Source organism: Pelodiscus sinensis, chromosome 1 (assembly GCF_049634645.1).
Source record: "Pelodiscus sinensis isolate JC-2024 chromosome 1, ASM4963464v1, whole genome shotgun sequence".
NCBI classification, from domain to species: Eukaryota; Metazoa; Chordata; order Testudines; family Trionychidae; genus Pelodiscus; species Pelodiscus sinensis.
In genome coordinates, this window is record NC_134711.1 from 153,700,244 (window position 1) to 153,726,332 (window position 26,089).

The window sequence follows — 26,089 nt, forward strand, 5'->3', positions numbered from 1 at the left end:
GAGGCTGAAGACTACTGATATCCCTGGAAAGGAGGCGAGAGACCAATGTAGTGGCCACTGCTGGAGAGCAGAGCCCTGAAGAGGACACTTTGATCTTGGGAGTGACATGGGTCCAGAGCAGAGCGTGGAGAGAGAGTGAAGCAACAACAGGCAAGATACCGGCTGGAAGGGTGTGCCCAGCTGAGAACAGAGCTGATGTTTAGTGTGACCAGCAGGAGATGCTGTGGCTGTGAGTTACAAGATATAATAGCCTGGACTGAAATAGGCACTGACTGTGTATCACAGCATAAATACATGCACTCTTCTTCAAATAATCTAGCCCATAGCTCACTTGAAACTCGTAATAAACCTATACATTTATCTTATTTTGCATTAATCTTGGTATTTGGTTAATCTTAAACATTTTAATTGTTAAATATTTAACAGTGAAAGATGTGCAACCTAAAGGGGGCACCAGAAGATCATAATCCGAGGGTGTCCTGTTGAGCAAAGGGCTGTGTTTTGGGTTGTCTCTGGTAGGAGGCCGTGCAGGAGGTACAGGTAGTGAAACAGTGGGTGCATCAAAGGCGTCACCTGTGCAACAAAACAACAAGACGACAATTCTTTCTTACTTCACCTATAAATGAGTCAGATTGATGGTCTTCTAGAGTTAAAAACAAATAAACACGAAAAACATACCTAACTCTGGGTTTTTGGGTTTCTTTATCTCGGAAGCTACATTGTTTGCTCCATTCATTATACCAGCACACTGACCATTCTCACATACCCTGAAAACAGATATCAAAGGAAGAAATCAACCAACAACCCCATTTTTAATCCCTCAGATTACAAATAGAATACTATAGCACAACATGAGTAACATTCCTCTGGTTGTTTTGAGGTAAATTATAACAACTCTTAAACATTTATATTAAACCTTTCACTTTCAAAGCATGTTAAAACACAGCAACTGATTAATATCCATAAGCCTTCTGAGAAATTATACTATTTTACTGTTGGGGAAATAGAGGCACAGAAATTACGTAATTTATCCAAGCCTCCACTGCAAGAAAACGGAAGAGCAGGGATTAGTCCGTAGGAGTTCCTGTCTATTAACCCAATGCTCAGTCTACTAGAACATGCAGCTCCTGCATACAATTAAGTTACAATTCATCCTAACTTTGTCTAGTCAGCTGTGACAACCTACCCATATTGGTGCATGAAAAAATAAGGAAACTTGAGTACTTGAAGATTACTGAAATCAATCAGTAAATACACTGGAAATAATATCCCTTAAACAAGAACAAACCCATGGAAATAGTAATATTCTTGGTCAAATTCTTAAAATAAAACAATTAACTAACTCTGTCCAAAACAAGTAAGTTGGTCTCCATTAGATCCTCTGTTGTCAATAAAAGCAGTGTACCGATTTGTCTTTCATATTCTTTTTTCTATGATTTTACTCTTTCTTTCAAAGGGAAAGAAATTGTTCTATAAAAAGAAGCTGAAGTGTCAATTTGGATACTAAAACTTCCCAGAACTAGCAATCCTGGTGACTAGGGCAGTAAAGTAAAAAGCTAAGGAAAATCCTACCATAAAAACACAAATTTCCCTTAGTGAATAACATTTGAAGGCTCTGCTACAAGACTCAGGATATTAACAGGAAACCAAAATCACTCAATAGTGAATTAAGTGTTATTTAAACAAGTGTTAAAAAACCAGTTGGAGAATGGAAGCACCTCAACTCTATGACAGGAACTGTGAAGTTTGTATAGCTATGAAGCATCAAAATAAACTTTTTTAGGGGAAGGTTATAAGTCACATCAGACCACATTTCAGTTATGTTATATTACATATACCCTTCTCACAAATCATTGTCCTTTTTAAACTAGTGAGTTCTAGAGTTTCACCATTAGCATGAGTGTAAATAAATCCATTCATAGGGAAGGGATGAATGAATAAAGAATGTAATTATTTAAAGCATATAAACAGGAAAGAGGAAGAGGAATTGTGGTTGGTTCCAGGAGGTATAAATAGAAACAATAAAATGAAAATAAAGAATAATTATTTTGATGATTTGAAGAAAAAGCTTCCTATTGGAGCAGTCTCCCAATGGAAGTGGAGGAAAAAACACTGCTTCAGTATTTTGACGTTAGACTGATTAAGTCAACCGAAAATATCCACCCTTGACTCATCGGATGGATTAGGTAAACAAGACATTTTAGGCCCTAATCTATGAGTCTATTCTCCGTATTCCATAAAATGACTAGTGCCCTAAAATACAGACAAAATGCCCTAACACAACTCCCTACCAATGAGGAAGTCTTCAGCCATAAGAGCATACTTTTCACATTTTCCATCACAGCAACTCTTTTTTCTCCTTGTTAAAGCAAATACTTTTTGGAGAATCACTATAAACTGAAAGAAACAATTATGTTATATTGATAGAGGCCTGATTAAACTGTTATACAGAGACACTTGTCTTCTCTCTCAATGCAGACAAATCTGGCAATAAGATAAGGTCAGCTACCAAACAAATCGATTGACTAACAATCTAGTCAGAAAACTACAGTGCAATCCATTTAGTACTTTATAGTACGAATTTTGGAAGCGTACTATGTTACACTAGTACAGGGGAACAAAGTCTTAAAATTAAACATGCATTTATAAAGCTCAGGATGGGATGCTGGAATTCAATAGCTACTGAACTACATGATATCCACAATAATGACCGCAGTCCTTCTATTTCCCTTAAAGAATCTGGGCTCAATCCAGGATCCTAATGAAGTCATCCCAAGATTATTTTGGCCCCTTATGAAGTCCCTGTCACGGCCAGAAAACTGCACACTAATGGAAAAGGGAGAAATGGCTGCAGTCAAGAGTGTAAAATCTCCAACTTAATCTCAAAACGGGAGGCCAATAAGCGTACCCATACCGACCAATCTTTTGTGATGTGTTTTGAAGGTGAGGATGGGAATTTGGTACGTCTCCACAAAAAGTTACAAAAATTCTTTCAGCGTATGCATATTAAAAGTAAAACATACCAGTTATATACATTAAACAGCTGAATGAATTCACATATGAAAAACACATTGAGAGAGCTCCCAATAGACCTTTTGTGAAGAAAAACCCTGAATTTTTCAGGCATCGAAAACAAAAAAATTTCAGTTTTTCTGTTTTCAACAGTAACAAAAATTAAAGGAAGAGAGATTTCTCACAAAATGGTTATTTCTACCACAACAACCCTTTGCAAACTTTTTTTGAATGAAAAATATTGCCTACCTCAAGTTCCTAAGTATATGTTGTAGGTCAATCACACTTGTTTGTGAAATATATAATTTTGAGAGTTTACATGCCAGCATCAACTTTAGCTAAAAGCAGACCATTAATGTAACATTTGGAATATTTATATAGAATAATTTAATAGGTCATTTCCATATCTTCTAGAATGTCACAGGTTTTTATTTTAGGCCTCACTTTCTTGTTATTTATGTAATTTTAACAGGGTTATCACATGAAATCATGACAGAAACTAGGGACGTGAACAGTTTGGGAGTTGGCACCTCACGCAAGCAGAGGGCGGGGAGGAGCAGAAGCAGTGAAGGAGAGGGCTGCGGACTCGCAGCCCACACAGATGCATGAGCTGGGAGTTGATAGCCTGCCCTGCCCTGCCCCACCCCCCACCACTTCCAGCCTGCCTGGGCTGGGAGCCAGCACCCCAGCATGGGGGTGGAGCCCACCCACCCTTTCCCTATTTAATCTGTTAACCAGTTAACTAATTAAACAGGAATTTAATTAGTGCTTGGATTAGTGCTTGGCTAGCACTGTTGATCCTAAGGGTCTGTGACCACCTGCAGAAAAACTCAATTACGGATCACTGAGGCTAAAAAACAAATGGTAAAGGCAATGGAGGAAACTTTGAAACGTATAACTGTGGCAGCCTGAAAAACACAGAATAAGATTCTCAGCCCCACTCTACTCCTTTTGTGTCTCACTGGAGGTATCAAGGGAGTGGACATTTCTTATAAATCTCTATCTAGAGATTTTCCCTAGTATAGGAATTCTAAACAGCTGTAGAACCAATGGAGTTTGTGCCTCTGCAGGCCCCTCTTCCTTTCCTTCATGTTCATGATTCATCCATTCATACAGGCAACTCATTTCTTTACTACTTGGCTGACTTGGTGGCAATACGGTGGGACAAACCAAACCAAACCAAACCAAACCTCTGATAAATAGGCCCACACATATAAAGTCTTAAAATCCTACCAGTTGTGCAAAGGCAATTCTATTCAGTAAGGACTGAATGTCTATTAAAAAAAATCAAAACATTTTTTTCCTCCAGAAGTACAGGTTGGAGTTTAAGGAAACATGATTGGGAAACACTCAAAGACCAGTAGAACAGTCATATCTATACAGAAAAGGTTGTGTCAGCATCCTTATTAATAACAGCAGCCTGTATTTCCAGGAATTAGGACACAACTTGGACACAACAGTTAGTCAGAAGGTGTCCTTTTTGCTATGCTGGGCTAAATCTCTTTGATTAAACATGTAAAATCAGACCTTAATTGGTCAAGTCTAGAATGAGGAGAAGATTGAGTTTTATTGCTCTGACATCACATTCTGAAAAGAAAAAAGTCCTAATGTATCAATATGAGTTTCAGGCTGCAGAAGAGTCAGAACTTAGTAGATCAATAATTGATTTTAATATAGTACTTTTGACCTATAAAACTACTAGTAATTGGTTCTTGTATTTCAGTCTCTTTCCTGATTAGTCTCTTCATTTTGCATGCTCAGATTTGCTTTATGAGTCAGGGATCGAGATGGTCACTATGAGCCACACAGCCTTCGGGTCTCAATGTCTCTTGACTCCAAATCTCCTTGCTACAACCCATTAATGATTCAGAGAAATAGTTTCGGGAGATTATTTAAAGATATATTTAAAGTACAAGAGAGATATTAAGTCTGCATGAAAAATGTTTTCTTCCTGTGAAGCACAAAGGAATTTCTACTATGAAATGAGCTCCGAAAGTTTAAAGAAGTTGCTATAATTCTGGTACACGAAACAAGGAGGGAGTGAAACCATGGGAAGTACTGCTGTATTTTGATAGTCACAGTGTATTGATTCAACTGTGTTTTGCATTCTGTTATTTAAATTCTGGACCACGGAGATACAAATATGCTGAGCCACAGAGGTTTATGACTTCTATTCTCCTTCAAATCCACCAAGGGAATCAAAGGGCATGAATAACCCAAGCATGAAAAGATTAGACCTTTACAAGGCAGGCAGCTTCACCATGATTATAACCAATTAGATTTTAGAAAACGTGTCAAAAGTTTGTTCTAAAAATGATTTTATTCTCCTCTCCAAAGCAATGCAGTGCAGCAAATTACCTTACCTTGTAGGAGGTTTTATATTATGACAGTGAGGTGGTTGGGAACTCAGGGATACAGGATGGGATGAAGGAATCTTGTACTCGTCTTCTTCTACATGTTGTGATTTCTCAGCAAGGGAATTCGTTACAGGAACAGTGCACCTAAGAGAAGGGGGGGGGGCATGCCCAGCATTAGTTTGACTGTTGAAGAACCATGGTTGATACAACACTAAAGAAAACATCAATGTCTCCAGTTTATAACAGCAACAAAGATTTCCTGTCAGCCTAAATAAAAACATGAGATTGCTTTTCCCATCTCATATTCTTAAGACTATACAGTGAAGCAGGCAGTAAGCCATGGACAGTCATTGTGCTACTTTCTCATCAACTGGAGTAGCAGAGAGCCATAAAAAATTAAATAGATTTAGAATACAAAACATCCATTTAAGAGGCTTAACCCGATTCTATTTACCAAAGGAGCTAAATGAAGGTTACAATCAGGCAATAGTATTTTGAAGGACTCAGCGAGAGTGCTGACATTCACAGTATGCCACCAGTTTTGTGATGTTTGAATCCACTGATGCCACTGCCCGAAGAGCGTTTGTGTTTTCTTAGGTCTGGCTTTTGAATGGTCATTTTATCTTCCTGGACCTCTGCCCTCATTGTTACCAGGATATGGTGGAACCTCAAAGATGGGTATATCTATGAGGATATTATTTGCCGCAGAGGAGAAAGAGAGGTTGGAAATCAGTGCTGGTGTATGACCTGGGTCACAAGGTTTGGATGCAGATCCGCATTTTTTCAGAATTCAGGTTTTGATTCCAGCTTCTCTTGCTACTGAAGCGATAGAAACCTGCTTTTTTTCCTCATGATCAGACTGGCCACCTGCTACATTTGAGTTAACAAAAATACAAGCACTTTGTAGGACCCTGCTCCCTTTATCTGTTGCCCACATTTATTTATGCAGATGGGTCCCCACCACTGCAAACCCAATTTAGTGATATTGAATTGTGGAGGAGTGCAGACGTACTTTCTGGGGAGGGCAACCTGCTTGTATTCTGCAAAGCCAGGCTCAACAGAATCTACTTTTACACTCATGGAGAGGGGATTGAGATGGGCAGAAATAAACAGGAATACTGGCAGTAGGTCAGAAGCCACACAAATCCAATAAGTCCCCTGCTAAAGGAAGAAGGATAAATGCAACCAAAGCAATTGCTATTGCAAGTGCTAGAGGTTTCAAGATCAGTCAAATACTACCACTATACCAGCCTAGGAAACAGATTTCCCTCCATACACACTTAGTCCTAGGTCCTTCCACTTAGCCTTGGTAACAAATATGGCATTGGTTTTAGGAATATAAAAAAAAGTGTTCTAATTGTGAACTGAATATAAATAAAATCATACACAAAATGTAATTCCTCAGCTAGCAGCAACAAGAGGAACGTACAATTATGAAAAGAGAAAATCTTTACAAATAAGTCTGATAGTCTATCCTTTGTTCTCGGTAAGCAATGACTAGACATGTTCCAAATGTTGTGAACAACATTTTACTGTCCACTGCTTACTATTCTCCACTTCTTACTGTAAACCAATGTTTATAATGATCACATTGCTAATCTAATAAAAATAATCACAAAATATCTTGAGCAGGACCTGGTAAAGCTTTATTAAGACTGTCATTTACTTTCAACCTTAAATGAAATGGTCATAGGCAATGCTTGAGTCTTAAACTAATTAAATAATAATGATCAGGAGTGAAATGCCCTAAAATAATCTGGATATCAGATTCTGAAATATTATGCAGTCAATAATGGGTGCACTGCTTAGTCTGGAAAGGTGCACAGTTGATTTAAGAAACCTAGACTAAAGACACATGTTCCTAGGCAAGAGACATCTGTTTAATGGGGTATTGTGGGAGGGCTGCGAGTCACAGAGAAACTTGACTTTGAAAGGGGAGTGGGCTTCAGTTTAAGTCAGAAAGGAGTATGTTATTCATCCTTTATACTTAATATTGCCACATGACTACCAAACACCAGATGCTACTTTAAAAGGGTAAATTTGGCCACTATAAATCTATTAGGTCATGAGTCTGCAAAAGCAGAGAGAAAGCAAAAGGACTGTTGTTTTAGAGTGGTATGTATGCTGCATTTGCTAAATATATTCTAAGTCTGAAGCTCCCTAATTCTTTGAAACCTCACAGATATTCTTTCCTGCAATCATTAATATAACTTTGACATTAAAAAACAAGCTGTGAAAGGCAGGAATCCAATTTATTTTGTGAACACACAGTAACAGTGGGCAGATCTCTATTGAAAAACAGAAGATTTATGGAACTAACTTCTATAGCTGTCTGTACTGTAGTTTTCAGCCTCCTTCTGTAGAGGGAGCAAAAGGCCTTTTGTAAATATAGTAGTTCAGGCTGAAATTACTTTTTCCAATCTTTGATTTCATATTCCTAGTTAAAATTGTCAAGAAGTTTCTGCTAATGCCCTGTGCCGATCACATAAGGGTTGGAAAAATATAACAGAAGAGTAAGGAAAGGTCAGAATCCTTAGAGAGAAAGTTCAAAGGCCTACATAAGAGGACTTTTCTCAGATTTATGGATCAGTAAGTATTGATACCTTGCAGCCTAAATTCCTTTAAAGAGTATTTTATATTTTTTAAACTTTAAAACCACTCTAACAAACTCGTGTAACATCCTTGTTTGAGAAAAGATGTCCAATGTGACCCGTACAGATATAGTGAGCTATTCCCTGTTTTATGAAACTATACTCCACATAGCATAAAACAACTGAGAATACTATAGCAAGAACAGACGACTATACCAGATTTGAAAATCTATGTGCTTGCCAGTACTCTATTCATAACTTGTTAAGGAAGAAACTGCCTGTTACTAAGCTTTCATTATTCCACTATTAACATAATAGTATTCTAATGAGGAAGGTACACAGAAACCAAAGCAGGCAGACATAGCCATGGATATTTCTATGGAATTTGTAATTGTTAGATAAAAATTATCTTGTGTTTCACAAATAGATTCTTGTGCTCAGAGCTGGATTTTAATAATATGGGTACAGGTTGGACCTCTCTGGTCTAGCACCACTGGGGCCTGACTGGTCCCGAACAAGAGAATTTTCTGGACCAGAAGAGGTGTCCCCTGCCACCAGCCCCGAGCCAGCCAGCTTCCTGCCTCTGACCCCCTTTAAGCCCCTCCCCAGCTGGGCTGTTCACCCTGCTGCCTCCAGCCCCTGGCACTGTGCTGCTGCGGGAGGCTGGGATTCTCTGGTCCCCGGCCCCATGCTGCTGTGGGCAACCAAGGTTCCCTGGATCCTGGCCCTGTGCTGTCATAGACGGCCAAGGTTCCCCAGCCTCACGCTGCTGCAGGCAGCTGGGATTCTCCGGCTTGACCTTAGCACTTTTATAGGGCTCTGGCCCCGCTGCCCCTTGCCGGACCAGAGAGTGCTGGTTTTCAGAGGTTCAATCGGTATTAGCGATTTGTTTGAAGTTATCCAAAATGTATCTGTTTGACACTTCAGGAGAGGCTTTGATTGCTTCCTCCAGATATCGTTCTAGCCTTTGTTCACAGATTTAGTTACAAAATTGGTTAATTGTAAACTATGATATTTGGACAGATTATTTCAAATATTTATTTTTAATATTTACTCTAAAAAAAAAATTGCTACTCCACCGAAAGTTCTGGAAAGATGTGTGTACATATAAAGCAGTGGTTCCCAAACTTTTTGGCATCACGCCCCCTTTTTGATTTTTGAGAAACCCTCACGCCCCTCCTCCCCAATAGCAGCAAAACTTGTTAAGCAAAAAACAAACAAAAAAACCCCCACACCAAACCCCACAACCTGACTGGGGCCTAAAAACAAAAATAGCAGCATAAAGGAAAAGCCAAGGAATTAAATAACAAAATACACTGAAGCCATCTTTAGTCCCTTTTGGCAGTGTTTGAAATTTGAAGGCTGGCGTCAAATCCTTATCAATGGTATCTCATGAAGAGTACTGATGGCCAAAGGCAAGTCAGGGAAAGCTATTAAATCAAAGTACTGCTGTCGGTAGCAGGCCAGTCATTCTCAGGCCACTGCAGTTTGACTGGAGGAACTCCGAGCACACTGACAGTTTCCAATTATTTACATTGCAAGTTCCTCTGGGGAAAGAGGACTTCTTATTTAATGGGAAAGTGCTTCAGAAACCTTGGCCAGTGTGGGCTCAATCCTGCAAGGTGCGGAGCACTCTGGCCTTCATCCAGCAAATCATACAGGCCGGTAGGACTCCTTAAATGCTTCAAGTTAAGCACATGCTTCAGTGATTTGCTAGATCAGGGCTAGAGTGCTCAGCATCTTGCAGGCTTGAGCCCCTGTACAAATAACGCTACTTCCAGTGCCACTGCTGGAATAATGACAGCAAATTACAGTGAAATCCTGACATCCCTGAAATCAAAAGTAAAACTCCTATTGAATTCAGCAGGGCCAGGATTTTACTCTAAAAATGTATTTGCACATATAAAACAAGGACATCCATAAAATTAATAAATTAAAAGGGAGTGTTGCTGAGACATCCAAAGAGCTTTATGCGATCTTCCCTGAATACTGTTAAAATTATTAGACCTGTGAGATATATTCATAAAATAAAGAGCCATTTGAAGATTGAAATTCTTTGCATTACACCACAAGCAATGTATCTGAGGGGAGACACATTTACTAACAAAAAGGACACACTCATAAGTAAGGCAAGCATGATTGTATTATACACAGGATAGCTGTTGAGCAAAGATGGTATAAAGACTATATGCATGACGTGAAACATTACTTTCATACCTTTCTTCAATAAAAACTAGCTAATTAATCAAAATTGCTAAAAAAAGAGAAAGCAATTTCTGCAAGTGTGAAAGTCATAGGAAAGGTAAGAAAGTTCACACTAAATTCCACTTCACAAGAAATAGACATAAAAATGACAGTTCATTAGCAATCCATAACATAATATGGATTTTGAACAGTCCAGTATCACCAGCATAATTATTTTTGCACTCTGGATTAGAAATTCAGTTGCAAAGTGGAAAATACAAATTAATACAAGTCATGTGCCTTGTTAAGGTACTAATAATGGGGTAAGCATTTTACTAATTATGAGGGGAATGCTCTTTTGAAATAGAAAGTAAATTCAACAGTTCAAAGCAGCAGACAAAAACTTTGGAGTCCGGTGGTACCTTAAAATCTAACAGATTTATTTGGGCATAAGCTTTAATGGGCAAAACCTCCCTTTTCAGTGCGTTTCTGCCCAAAAAAGCTTATGCCCAAATAAATATCTTAGCCTTTAAGGTGCCACAGGACTCCTCGTTAGTTTAGCAGATGCAAACTAACATGGTTACCCCTCTGATACTAGTCAAAACTTGAGTTTTTACAGGGAAGGTCAAGGACCTAAATGAAGACGTATTAGAAGGACACACAAAAATCACAAACTTAAGATCAGCCCAAATGATATGGTACATCTAGGTAAAAAACATACCCAAAGAAAAATATAAAACCTTCTACAACTATTGACAATTGCTTGCAATGGCAAAACTTTGTTGTCAAGGTTCTTTCAAAAGTTTTCCTGTACTACTGTATTCAAATATGGCAAAAGCATGAAAAGTGAGATGTATGGGAATATCTTCCCAAGGCTGTAGGCAATGTAAAAATGGATGAAGGATATCCAAGGTATATGGAATATCAGAAGGAAGGCAGTGTGACCTACTGGATGAAGCAGTGGACTGGTTCTCAGTAGATCTGTTCTATTCCTGGCTCTGCTACATGACCATGGGCAATACAAATCTTTCCTCTATGCCTCAGTTTTCTCATCTGTAAAATAGGGATAATGGTACTGACCTCCTTTGTAAAGTGTTTTGAGACCTACTGATTAAAAATGCTACATATGGGAGTTGCTATTATTGAGCAGCTTCTTTTAATCACCCTTTTTTTCCACTGAATTAATCATGACATTTTGGTCCTAAATGTTTATTTTAATCTGTTTCTAGAACAATTATCTACAAGTTTTAAGGAGAACCTTAATTTGTTCATTTTGTTCCCTCTTCCCCCCAAATATATTTCATTATTCATTCATTCAAACTAAGCAGTTTAAAAATTCAATCAGCAAATAGCAGTGGTGATTTTTATCTTAATGACATTCAGTAAAAATATTTTCAAAATATGTTTTTTCAGAATGTCAGTGTAAATTTAATTTGCTGCCAGATATTTCAGTTGACACACATTGGAAGTGGAAAGGGGTCTTTGTGTAAATGAGACTAGGCTCAGAGAACAGTGAATTAAAACAATCTAGCCCATGATTTTGCAAGATGTGGTTTCTGAGTAGGAACAGATAATAAAAGGAAAGGATCTTAGTGTCTGTAGTCCTGCTGCTGAATTATACTTTCTGAAAATAATAGAAAAAAAGCCCACTGTTCTGTATAATGTGAGCTAGCTGCCAGTCATGCTAAACAGAGGTCTGTGAATAGGAAAGATGGCAGAACTAGGTTCGGAGAACAGCTAGGGAAGCTATAATGTCTTTGACCAAACTGAAAACATTTGTAAGGGCGAGAGGCACTCAATTTCACAGAAAACAACTCTTAAAAGTATTCTCTCAAAGTTGCATCAGGCTGAACATTATCCAAGTTATATGCCTGAAAGAAATGTTTGTTGTTGCAAACGTGGTCTGAGTTCATTAAGCTGATTAGTTTAAAAAAAAGTACAGCACCAGTATCAATCTGATTTCACATACTTTGTCAAGCACGGGTCAAAATTATTGAAGACTTTACCTACTGGCAGCAAGATTTTAATTGGATTAATTTTAAAAGGGGACATAATATAGTATTTTCTATTCGGCACAGTAATAATGTTTCTGTTTTACCACCCATCCCATGCGGCACAGTTATAGCTGTTGTATAGACAGCCTAAAACCTTACACACAACATAGTAACATGTTTTTTAATTTAAAATGTACTTGATTTTTTAAAAACAAAAACCAAATGAGTCATCATGAAAAACTAGACCTCAGTGGGTATTTTCCTTTGTGGGGGGAGGGGAGGAAGAGGCCTGGAAAATGGAAATTCCTATGGAAATATTTCAATTTTCCACTAATAGAACTGAAACAATATAGTTTCTGGTCAGGTTGACCTAAATAAAAATGTTTCCATTTGTCAAACCAAATTAACACATTAACACATTTCATTTTGCAGCAAACAACACTAAATTTGTGTCTGCCTCAGTAGCAGTGGTGCCTCCTGGGACCTGTAATTCAGATGCTCATGCTCCCATTCTCCTATGTCCATCAGACTCCTTAATGGGACTACACCTCCCATGACACACTACAATCTCATCTTTAGCTGACCTGCCATGGTGCACAATGTGAGTCACATAGCTGTGATACATCATGGGAGAGGTGGTCCATCATGGGAATCCAGCCCATACAAGAAAATTGGACCCTGAGGTAGGAGTGACCATTTCAGCAGAAACAGATTAATGTCAAATTAAGTCAGAATTCAACATTCTGATATTTCCGAATTGAGACACTTATGAACTTTCTGTTCAAAATGAAAATAAATGCTGAAATATCCCAACTTCTTCCAGTACATAAACTGCAATTTTTAATTGCCTCTGATTCATTTTACCCAATATTCTCAGAATCAAACATTTACATATATGCATGTATTGCATGGTGTTTATTTCAAACTATTATTGGACTGTATATGAGCCAGCATTTATTTCAATATACAGATGTCCACTTTCAATATGGAGATGTCTAGATACAAGCAAGCTTCCCTCTCTTTGCCATGCTCAAATTCAGAAGTTCAAACAATAACAAAAATGGTTGGAGCATGTGTGTGTTCAAAACCTGCCCCAAATAAATTCACCTTTGAACCTGGTTAAATATGAACAATTTCAACTCAACCGGTGGCTATTCCAGAAAGTTGTGACCAAATGAAAGTGTGTTATAATCAAAGTATGTGCTGTCCATTGCAACGTTATTATAACTTTTATGCTTTGATAAAAAATGAGAGAACAATGACATTGAGCTACATTCACCCTTCATTCTGTTCTTGTCTGTTACAGGAAATTGGGTTTTACAAAGATTTCAAAAGACTTGTGATAGAAATGTAGCCGTGTTAGTCTGGTGTAGCTGTAACAAAATACAGGACTATGTAGCACTTTAAAGACTAACAAGATGGTTTATTAGATGATGAGCTTTCGTGGGCCAGACCTACTTCCTCAGATCAAGTAGTGGAAGAAAAGTCACAACCATATATACTTGATTTGTCCTTTTCATATGTGTTCTTTTTTTTAATTGTATCCTTTGGTACATATGGTTGTGACTATTTTCTTCTACTTGATCTGAGGAAGTGGGTCTGGCCCACGAAAGCTCATCATCTAATAAACCATCTTGTTAGTCTTTAAAGTGCTACATAGTCCTGTATTTTGTTTCAAAAGACTTGGTATTGTCATATTCTACTGGTACCATTCTTCTTGTTTCAACAGGGACCAAGTATGCTGACAGATGTAATTATTTTACTGCACAACTATAGCTATGCTAGTACAGTGCCCAAAGAAAAACTGAATAGTGTAGGGAGCCATCAAGAATTGTGGGATAATATGGTTTACAAAGAAAAAAAATCCATAGAGAACAACTCATTTACAAAAAAGGGTTTGAAGTGCTGCAGAATCTACTGGTTTTGTAGACGATCCTATGGGAAATCACAGCCCAATCAGAAGATTCACTTGTTCCCAAGAGAACATACTGACATCCAAAAACAAATAATATGATTCCAAGTAAAAGAGTAATGTGCCAACTTGAAAGGACAAAATTCACCAGGTGAAAAAAGTGGCAGCCATTGATCCCACAGAAATGGTTGCCCATATCATACTGTGCATCAGTGTGGGCTTGTATTCTGGCCAGAAGCTACAGGAATGAGCACAGACAGTATAGGTACCATGGCTGGATTAGGGATTATAGGCACCCACAGACCATGCACTTTACCCTGTAGGTCTTGTCCAACAATATTTCAAATGAATGGCTTTGAGTGGCTTCTCTCTAGGCTTAGTAGGGGAACGGAAACAGGAATGAATAACTTCCCTTCTGTGCTCCCACTACCGAGGGGGCCTATAACAATGCCTACCAGAATTCATCCCATTTTACTATAAAGTGTATGTGACATGTTAAATTAGCATTACTATTGCTCCCATTTATTCAACACAGTGTACTTTTGAAAAAGCCCATTCAAGTTCATATCCACCAGGATAACTTAGTTAATTCTCTTTTTACAGTGGTTGAGAATTAGTGCAATTGTCTATATAATTAATGCATTTGTTTTATTATAAAACCCCAGATAAAGATAACTTACTTCATACTAGGGAGGATGGAGACAGCTGTGAGGGGGGGTGAAAGTCGAGGAGGGACATCATACTCTTCATTTCCCAGATGACCATTTAAAAATACCTGAAAGATAGACAGAAATGTTACCAGGATATTGTTAAGTATATAGGATCACAGATATGTGATGTGTATTGCATTACAAGTTCCCCCTGCTGCAAGGACTTTGAGATCTGAGCTGATGTGTATGATGCAAACAACTAGTGAATGGGCCAATGTGTGGCATTTTCAAATTGGTTCCTTTTTCAGATTGAGTAACCTGACAACTCTACTAGCCATGGGACCAGACCAGCACATTACTACTAAGCTATAATTGGACCTGTAAACCCAATACTAGCTTCAAAGGCTTTCAGGATACATCTACACTACAGGACAAAGTTGAATTAAGATATGCAATTTCAGTTAAGCTACTTCAACTTCAGCTATGGAATTAACGTAACTCAGCTTTAGGCGCTATCAAAACTGCAGGAAGTCCAAGGAAGAACACTCTTCCTTCAACTTCCTTTACTCCTCGTGGAAGCAGGGTTACCGGCATCGACTGGAGTGTGCCTCTCACTTTGAATTAGCTGTCTTAACTAGTCCGCTAATTCGAACCCTGGAAGATTGGCAGCTTTGATCTTCCTCTGTAGTGTAGCTGTACCCTCAGCAAGAATCCCGTTGGATGTGGGGTAAATGTTTTCTCTGTCCAAAATCAGGGGGGGGGGGGGGGAGTCTGATCATCAACAGTATCATGGGACTTACAGAGCACCTTTCACTGGATCATGTCAAAGAACTCTACCAACACTTATTAAACTCTCACCTCACCCCTTTGAAGTATGTATAGTATCCATTTTATGGAACACAGACACAGAGCTTAACAGCTTGCCTAAACAGACAGGACAGGCAACCCACGTCTTTCAACTGTAGTGAGTTAAACCATAAATGCATCCTCTCTCCCTTCATAATATGAGTTATACATTTTCCAAGCAAAAGTTATAATACAGCAGCCCAAAGTTAATAGGCTGGTCTAAGAATCATTAATGAACCTTTGATAAAACTGATTAGAGCAGAATCAGGAATATTTTTCTTAGGTCATTGCTAAGGCCACTGCTATCCAATGTCTTTAAAGCTATGGCTGGCCTTGAAAATTTGGACAGCTTTAAATCATCAAATTTATGGAAAAGATTTCTCAGTTTTCATGAAAATCAGGTGCAATCATTAAGGATAAAGCGGTTTTAGGGCAAGATACAAAGCCTATTCATCCCAAAGCTGTAGGATAGAGCCTTCAGTCAAAATCTCAAAGCTATATGTTTAAGTAATTTTAAATACAATTTTAAACATGTCTTATGTTACAATACTTTTACTTCACATGTGTTATTGAAAAAAGTAGTCACACGTGCTGTCAATTAGTATTTTCAACCTGTGTGCCTCCTTGCAAATAAAGAACACTAAAAAATACAAAATTGGCAATTTTTCAGTTTTAAAAAGTAAAGCTATACAATGTTCAGGCAATAAATTTTAAGCCCCAGGAGCATTAAAGAGCCTTATTAACTCACAAGAAAAGAGTAGTCTCTGATATCAGTAGAGAAGTCAAACATCCCACTCTGAGAAATGGCATGTTCAATGCCTTGATGCCTAATTTTTCAGTTTTCAGGCATAAACAGTGGGTGACAACCAACTCCTCAAAAATAATATTTTCTTAATTAAAAACAATTTTTTCATTTGCTTGAAAAGCAAATGGAGTCAAACAGTCCTCATCCATTTTTAATCTTTGGAATTAGTTGTCTAAGTACCACAATATAAGATTTTAGCTATTTGTTTTTAAACAAGACAAAACAGAGTTAGCAAGAATTATGGGTATATTCTGTTTTCATGAAAGTATTCCTCCCATTGTTCTTAAGAGAGAGAAAATTCTAGCTAAAAAACAGAATATAAAAATGTTTTATTAATCTAAAAACAAAATTACCATAGCTGAAAATGGAGCATTAAAAAGAAGGAAGCCTCAATTTATGTTAGGAGTCACATTTTTCGGATATATTTGGAATAACTACAAGGCCAAAGGTCAAGTGACTAACTACAAAAAGCACTGTGTCTTGGGGAAACTGTGTAGCTAGTTTGTCTTATTCTTAAACTGAGTTTAGAAACTAAAAATAAGGGACAGTGTTATCTGTGCATTACTGACATAGGTATAAATACATCAGTAGAAAATAGGAACATTTCATTAAAGCTCAAAATGCTGATGTCGTTTTACAGATCAACTGTAATGTCCTCATAGAAGAACAACGTTAAGAAATCCCTCGAGGGTTTTTTTGTTTTGTACCAAACTTCACTTTTGACAAAAAATTTCCATGCAAGCTACTCATTTTAAAATCCACTTTTACTCAAAAATGGTTTACTGAAGTGTGACCACAACGATTGAACAATACATCAAGATATAAAATACAAAAATATTGCTTGAGAGAAATTTTCAGTCCATCATCCACATTATTTATTAAGTATTGGCTCTGAAGGAGGCATCACATACAAGTCCTGTTGCAAAACTGCATATACATACATGCCCCTGCATTTCACAGGTGCAAACACCTGCAATTTATACATTTACCATTCTAAAAATCTACAGGCCCCTTTAGCAGAATTTGCACCTGCAGAATCCAGCAGCACAGATGCATGCTAGCACCTGTATAATTTTATATATGCACAAATTAAGTCCTAACAACTGAAAATCATATCTTAATCTTCCAGCGAATATAGTCATGGGATGGAACAGCACCTTTTGTGGAAGCTGTATTTTATAAACAGACAACCAAAATGATACTCCTGCAATACATAAAACTTGTTGAAAGTCCAAGTTTATGATGCACTTTACATTGATGTTGGCTACAGAGGAGTAAATGTTTGCTTTTGGTATTATGTATCCGCAGTCAACTGGGTACACCCCTAAGGATCTGTCTCATTCCATATTCACTGAAAATACTTTTTGCTGACTTCAAATGTGCATGCAAGTCTGCCATGGGAGTCAACAGACGGACATATATCTAATAGCAACATCTAGCCCTCGTGGAAGAGAAATTCTATTTTGAAACTTCTAAAAATAACCCTACGTCAAACCACAACAGAGCACAAGACTCACAATCACACTGGAGCAAGAGAATTAAAATCAAATCATTCCTAATATGGAAGCACAATGTTAATGTGGGATGTTTACTCTCAGATGAGAGAAAATGTATTTGACCTTCAACTTCTAAAACCAACTAGTGGCCTTGAGATGGCCCTCTACATTATGGTTCTCAGGGAAGCTTGCCAACAGTGTAGTACACATGCATCATTTCTTTTATGCAGATGGTAAGACACTGACAGGTGGTTAACTTTGAAGCACATTCTCTTAATTATGCTGGATATTGTTTCCTGTTAAGATTTCATCAAGATGTTAGCAGAGATCTCACTTTGTGTACTCCTTCTGGAGTGATTTTTGGTCACATAAGAATGCCAGCTATAACATGCTTCTGCATCACCCTCCAACTGCACAGCTTTCCATATCAGGGCTCTAGTACTAACAAGCAGCATCAGAGGTTTGTTCTCTTTCCAAAATGCATCCCATTCATTTGAATGCCTATCACAGCTTTTGAGCCTGCTTGCAGTTTCGGAAGCAGAACTCGCTCACTGGCTCAAATCGTTAGTGGAAGAAGAAATAATTTGAACTGATTTGTGCCATACTTTGGGGGCTGGGTTTAGACACCCAATTCCCTTTATTCTCGAGGCACTGCAGCAGCACACGATCTTGGCGGGGCAGACAGACAAGCTGAGAAGCAGGCTAAAGCCAAAGCAAATCCCTCATGCACATCTTCTTGCACTGAGTACAGGCAGTCCCCGACTTACGCGGATCCGACTTACGTCGGATCCGCACTTACGAACGGGGCTTTTCTCGCCCCGGAGCTCACGGGCGGCGGGTCGCCACCCGTGTCCTCCGAGGCGAGAAAAGCTTCTCCCGGTCTCCCTGGTCTGCTGGGTGGGTCCAGCAAAGCCGCTGGACCCCCCCAGCAGACCAGGGACACCCGAGCAAACGAGCAAAGCCGCCCAGGTGTCCCTGGTCTGCTGGGGGGGTCCAGCGGCTTTGCTGGACCCCCCCAGCAGACCAGGGGGACAGGAGCAAAGCCGCGGAGCACACCTGCAGCGGGACAGCCCAGGCGGCGGCTTTGCTCTGGTGTCTCCCGATCAGCAGACCAGGGAGATGGGGAGCAAAGCCTCGGAGCACGCCCGCAGTGGGACAGCCGTGGCGCGCCTGGACTGTCCCGCTGGGGGCGTGCTCCAAGGATTTGCTCCCCGTCTCCCTGGTCTGCAGGGAGATGGGGAGCAAAGCCGCGGAGCATGCCCGCAGCGGGACAGCTCAGGCGCACTTAGGCTGTCCCGCTGCGGGCATGCTCTGCGGCTTTGCTCCCCGTCTCCCTGGTCTAACCAGCAGACCAGGGAGATGGGGAGCAAAGCCTCAGAGCACGCCAGCAGTGGAACAGCCGCGGCGCGCCTGGACTGTCCCGCAGCCCACATGCTATGCGGCTTTGCTCCGCGTCTCCCAGGTCAGGAGACCAGGGAGACGGAGCAAAGCCGTGGAGGACTTGGGCGGTCCCACCACCCCCGTCTCCCTGGTCTGCGTGGGAGGGTGGGGGTGCAGCTAGTGCCCCCCCCCCAGCAGACCAGGCTTTTCTTGCCTACCCCTGGGGTAGAGCAGCTGGGGGCTGCCGGGTTGGTCCCGCAGCGCCGCTCCGGACCAACCCGGCAGCGCCCCAGCTGCTCTGCCCCAGGCGTCCTGATTCAGCTGCTGCTGGTCAGTTTCAGCAGCAGCTGAATCAGGACGCCTGGGGCAGAGCAGCTGGGGTGCTGCTGGGTTGCTCCAGCAGCGCCGAGGAGCCGCGCTACTGGAGCAACCCAGCAGCACCCCAGCTGCTCTGCCCCAGGCGTCCCCAAGTCAGCCGCTGCTGAAACTGACCAGCGGCTGACTACAGGAAGCCCGAGGCAGAGTTGCTCTGCCCCAGGCTTCCTGGAATCAGCCGCTGATCAGTTTCAGCAGCAGCTGACTTGGGGACGCCTGGGTTTCTTAAGTTGAATCAGTATGTAAGTCAGAACTGGCGTCCAGATTCAGCGGCTGTTGAAACTGATCAGTTTCAGCAGCAGCTGATGCCAGTTCCGACTTACATACAGATTCAACTTAAGAACAAACCTACAGTCCCTATTTTGTACGTAACCCGGGGACTGCCTGTATATGAAAAGTGAGCTCTGCTAGTCTTGTGGACAGGGGACGTTGTCCATGCCACACCATACTACTCAGCCTGGCACAGGAAGGCAACACAGGCCTCTCCCTTCTTCAAGCTGCAAGAAAGCAAGGGGCAGGTCAGCATCCTGAAAGGATGTTACAAATGGCTTTGCTCTCCATTTCCCAATCTTGACCGTTAAAAAAGGCAATGAATGCACGTACTTACGTACATACTATACATTTGAGAGAGTTGGACTGTCTTTCAAGAACTCCTCCTGAATGGTAAGAGTTAGGACCACCAAATTTCATCTACAGCATCCTCTTACCATACTTAAAAGCAAGGTAAGGATTTTGTTGTGTCAGGACAATGGGATGTGCCTGGAATGGGACTGCTTCTCATTAAACCATACAGAAAAGAGACCGAATCATCAGGCATGTGAAAGAGGCTAGCTGGAGATGCCCTTTCTCTGTTTGGCACTGCCCCAACCCCCTAGCCTCTCACTCCTCAAGTGCCCTTTAGGAAGGACGGAGGGTGAGGTGCGGAGCTGAAGCTCTCTTCACCGCTCCCAGATTCATAGAGGGATATTGCTTGCTGTTCCCCTTCACCAAGGAGTGAAAGGGCACTCTGGCTGGGGAGTGCAAGGGGCAGATAAGTGCATTTTTCTCTCGATCCCTGACAGGGACAGGAAAGGGAAGAGCAAGCAGTCCTGGTACTAATCTCGAAGGCGGGGCACACTTCGGCATCCCCGCCTTTCCTCCACTCCCTCCCCCACCTCCAGCCCTCCTCACCCTCAACTCTGACTCCTGCAACCCCCCCCACCTCCAGCCCTCTGCCCTGAGCAACACTGGGTGAACGTGCTCATATATTTTACACAGACACAGACACACACGCACACACACACAGGTTGAATCTCTCTAGTCCAGAACTCTGTTCCAGAAACATCCTCTGTCCAGAATGATTTTAGTTAGCTGGATGTCCACTTTTCATGGGTGTGGCCAAGTTTTCTGTAGTCTCATAAAGTTTGTTTACAGCCACCAGTCTTGGCCCTCAGTGTTCCGTGTTGTTATTTAGCTTGAATTTACCCCTAAATATCCTCCAACAGCCCAGGAAACAGTGGAAGCATTGGTAATGCTGCTAGACAATACTGACCTCCTGTAGTTTGGAAAATTCTCTGCTTCAGAACCGGTCAGTTCCCAAGAGCGCTGGACTAAAGAGGTTCAACCTGTAGCACATTCACTCCCCGTTGCTCGGGTCTTTAAGGAGAGGGCTCAGAGCAGGGGGCTGGAGGCATGTGTGTGTGTGCGTGCACACAGATACAATGTATTTGATGTATTTATTCTAAATGTCATTAAATGTATAAGCTATCATGTGCATTTATTTATAAATATTTTGTGGTTTGCTATCATCAAATAGTCCCTATATAATCTCCTCTAAGACTGGAGCACTTACCAACAAATGTATTTTTAACTTTAATATGGTATTTTCAAAACTGAATTCCAGCAACCATGTAACTGAAGTCAGTAACAGCAACAACCCGAAGGGTCATTTGCTAAAAGAACATAGCAAATGAAGAACTGTCTTTCCTGTCTTTTTTTTTTTTTTTTTTTGTGATGGCTTCAAGTTAAAATGAAATCATAACTTTTAACCTCATTTACTGCTGTTTTCAATTACAGAATTTAATGAGCCTTTATTATTTACAGTCTATTAAGTAACAAACAGGAAAGTTTCAAATGAAGATGATCAACATAACATGGCGCTTCAACCAATATGAAACTACATGTTGGATTAGGATATAAAATTAAGCTTCACGCCCCCAGGTTATGCAGCTCTTACCTTGGCACCTTCTACAGGCAAATCATGGCGTCTGTGTTTCCTCATAAATCCTGGATCAGAACCCATTCGGTTGTGCCTTCCATTTATATTCGAAGGTGCAGTGAGTCCTGGTTTGGGGGAACTGTCAGTTACGATTCGACATGCTACTAACGGATTTGTCCCAAACGCATCCCTATGGCACCAGGCTTCAAGTGGCACAGGCTGGTCTCTGGAAGGCACACTTTCAGGGTGATGCAAATGTCTACTTATCCTGTTGTCTGGTGGGATTGGAGGGGGTCTCTCAGGAGGAGGTGGAGGAGGATCTCTCAAGGGAGGTGGTGGTGCTGGAAGGGGTTTATCTTGTTTCCTCACCATACATGGAGAAGACTAAACAAAACCAGAAATTAAAATAAATTAAAGTCTATGGATGCACAACTCAAGAAAATGTATTGCTTTATCTTTTCTGTCTATGGGACAAACTTCAGGCAAAGGCTAACCAATAAGATATTAGATCATAAAGTGGCATCATAATAGCATTGGGATGCACCAATATGCTAATCCCAAATCCAATCTTCTCAAGCAGTGGGGTTCTTAATCAGTGACTCTTTCTTCGGGAAATGGGTATCTGTTTCTGGGAGGGAAGGGCTGGTATCTCCAGGTGGTTAATCTCCTGACTCACGCTAGGGCTGCGTCTTCCACCCCTATATAGCTTCAGTAACCAGCACAAGGAGGTGTGGGTTCCACGCACAGGACGAATGGACACTGCTCATTAAAATCTCCAAGCAAGAACTTGAGAGGCATATGCACATCTGAAGTGGAGCCCACAGAGCTGCTACTCAAAGAAATTTGTGCTACTGAGTGAACGTCAGCACTAATTTTAAGACCACAGCCTCTTTCATACCATTTAAGTTAAATGTTAGAGTTAATTAAAAATGATAGGGATGAGGAAATATTTGTATATACCTAATCTGTTTTGGCTAAGTATTATGCTACTAGAATTAAATCTAATTTCAAAATAAAGCAAAATGCTGATAAAATAAATAGATTGTTTATCATTGGACTGCCAGGCACACACACAAGCTAATAAAGGATTCAAAAAAATGCCTTCAAAATTTAAGCTAATTTTTACACTTGTGCACCAATTACAGGTTTTACCTCCCTTGTCCAGTACTCTTGGGACCTGACTGGTCCTGAAAGGGAATTTGACTGTCCAGTGGAGGTCAGTGCCAGCCCCTCTGCTGTCACTGGTTGTGGGGCTCTATTCTGGCATCAGCAGAGGGGCTGGCACTGACGGAGGGGGTGGAGGGTGGATGGAGAGAGGACACTTAGGGGAAGAGGCAGGTAGCTGTGGACTGCACTCCTCAGCCCTGGCCACAGAGCTCTGCAGCCATTTTGCCTCTTCCCCCAAGTGCTGCTTCTATTCCTACTCCACCCCTTCCTCCCTGAGCGTGAGTGCTGCAAATGCCTCATTTGCTGCACTTTGGAAGCATTAACGGGGCTGGGGAGGAGTAACTCAGTGCGGGACCTCCACCCTCTCCCCTGCCCCGAGTGTGCCAGCCTCAGAGCACCAACGGATGCTGGACTATGGATGTTGTCATACGAGAGAAGTCTAGATTACTGAGGTTCAACCAGTACAATAAAATGGCTCTCATAATAGAGGAAAACACAACACAAATACAGTATTTTCTGTTTTCCTTCAGACTTTCATGTATGTAATTTTTAAAGCTGTTCTAGATGATCAATTTTCTTCATACACAAATACTGTATTTATTATATATACCCTTTTCTACATCCACTTGAAACATGGATCCAAACTGATCACACCTTAAGTTTTTGATAGCAAGATATTTGCATAGTTCTTCTTGCTAGGACATTGCAGGAAAAGAGTTTCAATTATCATTTGATTACAACATGCAATTTTAATGCAGATAATGACCTTTTAAATCTACTTTAGAGTACTTTCACAGTTGCTGTTTAATGTTGCAAATCAGGGATTATTAGAGGGACTTGTTCCATCAGACTATGTCAATACTATGGTTTTAAAATAGTGATATATAAGCATGGAGCTAATCATGTGTAACATTGACATCAAAAGAGCAAAATATAAGCTTGGAGCTAATTCTGTGTGACACTGCCATCTAAGTAGGAAATCGTGTTTGCGTCTCATTAGCTGATTCTGCCAGATGTCATATAGGAGGATAGCCATGGGGTCTGATTCAAGGTTCATTGAAGGGAGTAAGTCTTTTCTACTGATTTAAAGGAGGCTTTCATTAAGCCCTTATTTTGTGAATTGGGATATATTAGAATTACAGGCAGTCCCCAGGTTACATACAAGATAGGGACTGTAGGTTTGTTCTTAAGTTGAATCTGTATGTAAGTCGGAACTGGCATCAGCCGCTGCTGAAACTGATCAGTTTCAACAGCCGCTGAATCTGGACACCAGTTCCACTTACATACAGATTCAAGATAAGAACACCAGGCGTCCCCAAGTCAGCTGCTGCTGAAACTGATCAGCAGCTGATTCCAGGAAGCCCAGGGCAGAGCAACTCTGCCTCGGGCTTCCTGTAGTCAGCCGCTGGTCAGTTTCAGCAGCGGCTGACTTTGGGACGCCTGGGGCAGAGCAGCTCGGGTGCTGCTGGCTTGGTCCAGTAGCGCGGCTGCTTCTCGGAGCTACAGGACCAACCCAGCAGCACCCCAGCTGCTCTGCCCCAGGCATCCTGATTCAGCCTCTGCTGAAACTGATCAGCAGCTGAATCAGGACGCCTGGGGCAGAGCAGCTGGGGTGCTGCTGGGTTGGTCCAGTAGCGCCAAGAAGCGGTGCTGCGGGACCAACCGGCAGTGCCCCACCTGTTCTACCACAGGCCCCCGGCTTTGCTCCACGTCTCCCTGGTCTGCTGGGGGGGCACTAGCTGGTCTGCTGGGGGGGGACGCAGGGAGACGTGGAGCAAAGCTGCGGAGGACCCGGGCCGAACCGTGGCGCTTCCAGATCAGCGCCGCGGTCCGGCCCGGGTCCTCCGCGGCTTTGCTCAGCGTCTCCCTGGTCTGCAGAACAGGGAGATGCTGAACAGAGCGGCGGAGCACCCGGCAGGACCCGCGCCGCTTCCAGCTGATCTAGAAGCGGCCGCAGGTCTGGCCCCCGGTGCTCCGACGCTTTGCTCCCGTCTCCCTGGTCTGCTGGCGGAGCCAGGGAGACGGGGAGCAGCTTTTCTTGCCCCGGAGAAGGCGGGCGGCGGGACCAGGCATCCCGCTGCTCTAGTTCTCCGGGGCGAGAAATCCCCGTTCGTAACTACGGATCCGACATAAGTCGGATCCGCGTAACTCGGGGACTGCCTGTACATCGGGACTTCATAGGAAGCCTAGGGGATATTTTTGATGTAGTAAATTTTTAAAAAAATGCACTGGCCAATCTTTTGAAAAATGCACCCTGAAACTAACCAGTATTATCTCTCACCATTCAGCTAGACAGAAACATGGTAAAATCAGATTTACCTTTGGTGAGCTAGTAGGGCTGGCACAAGGTGACCGTGCTACTCCCTTCTGAATGAGATCCAGACGAGGAGGCACCGGTGGGAGACTAAGATGGGGAATTTGTAGGGGGTCTGGAAGTGGCTTTCTTCTCTGCGCAAGTGGAGAAGATCCCGGAGATGTCACTGGCGAATTCTGTCTCTCGTTGCACTTAAATACAAAAAAGACAGCACATTATTAGTGCTTACCTGAACCATTAAGATTACAGATTTCATTGCTTGATTAAGGCATTTGATATTTGGAAGGTGCTTGCAATTAGCCATCTGCTAGAAGTGCTCATCATCACCCCAGTTATCTTGATTAAGACACTCACTTTGCAGCTCAAAGACAGCATTATTTAACAACCTGCTGCAATGCCACTCTTCCTCCAACCTTTACTGAAACGCCATTTAAATAACATTATTGCAAGATTTAGAAACAGATGCAAAGAAATTATGTATTACTGCAGTTCCAGAAACTGAAAAGAGACTTATGCAGACAAACAAGGATGGTAAGTTTACTACAGTAGTTGTAAGTTTTCCTCCTGCTATATGTTTAATGTATTCCTCCTGCTATATGTTTAATGTATATGTACATTCCATTTAGGAGTCTATTAATTATTTTTTAAAAACTCTTAAATGAAGATTGAATCTTTCATTTACCACACTGAACTGTAAGTAGTTTTAAAATCACACTTCCATATAAAACTGAGTTAGTTCTTCTAAGTTTTCAGTAAGCAAAATCTTCAAGCTACCATACATCAGAACAATCATTTCTGATTCAATTTGG

At 41.2% G+C, this 26,089-nt stretch overlaps 1 protein-coding gene across 6 annotated transcripts in view; it reads right to left on the minus strand.

Moving 5' to 3' along the window:
• Window positions 1–26,089, minus strand: part of CBLB (Cbl proto-oncogene B) — a 200,544-nt gene that overhangs the window by 18,258 nt on the left and 156,197 nt on the right. For all 6 annotated transcript variants that reach the window (XM_075907983.1, XM_014570330.3, XM_006116796.4 and 3 more), the window contains exons 11-16: window positions 25,286–25,471; window positions 21,818–22,183; window positions 14,731–14,825; window positions 5,376–5,513; window positions 679–767; window positions 442–573 (exon numbers count right to left, since the gene is read on the minus strand). In XM_075907983.1, coding sequence (XP_075764098.1) covers window positions 442–573; window positions 679–767; window positions 5,376–5,513; window positions 14,731–14,825; window positions 21,818–22,183; window positions 25,286–25,471 — 1,006 coding nt within the window. The remainder of the gene's footprint in view (window positions 1–441; window positions 574–678; window positions 768–5,375; window positions 5,514–14,730; window positions 14,826–21,817; window positions 22,184–25,285; window positions 25,472–26,089) is intronic.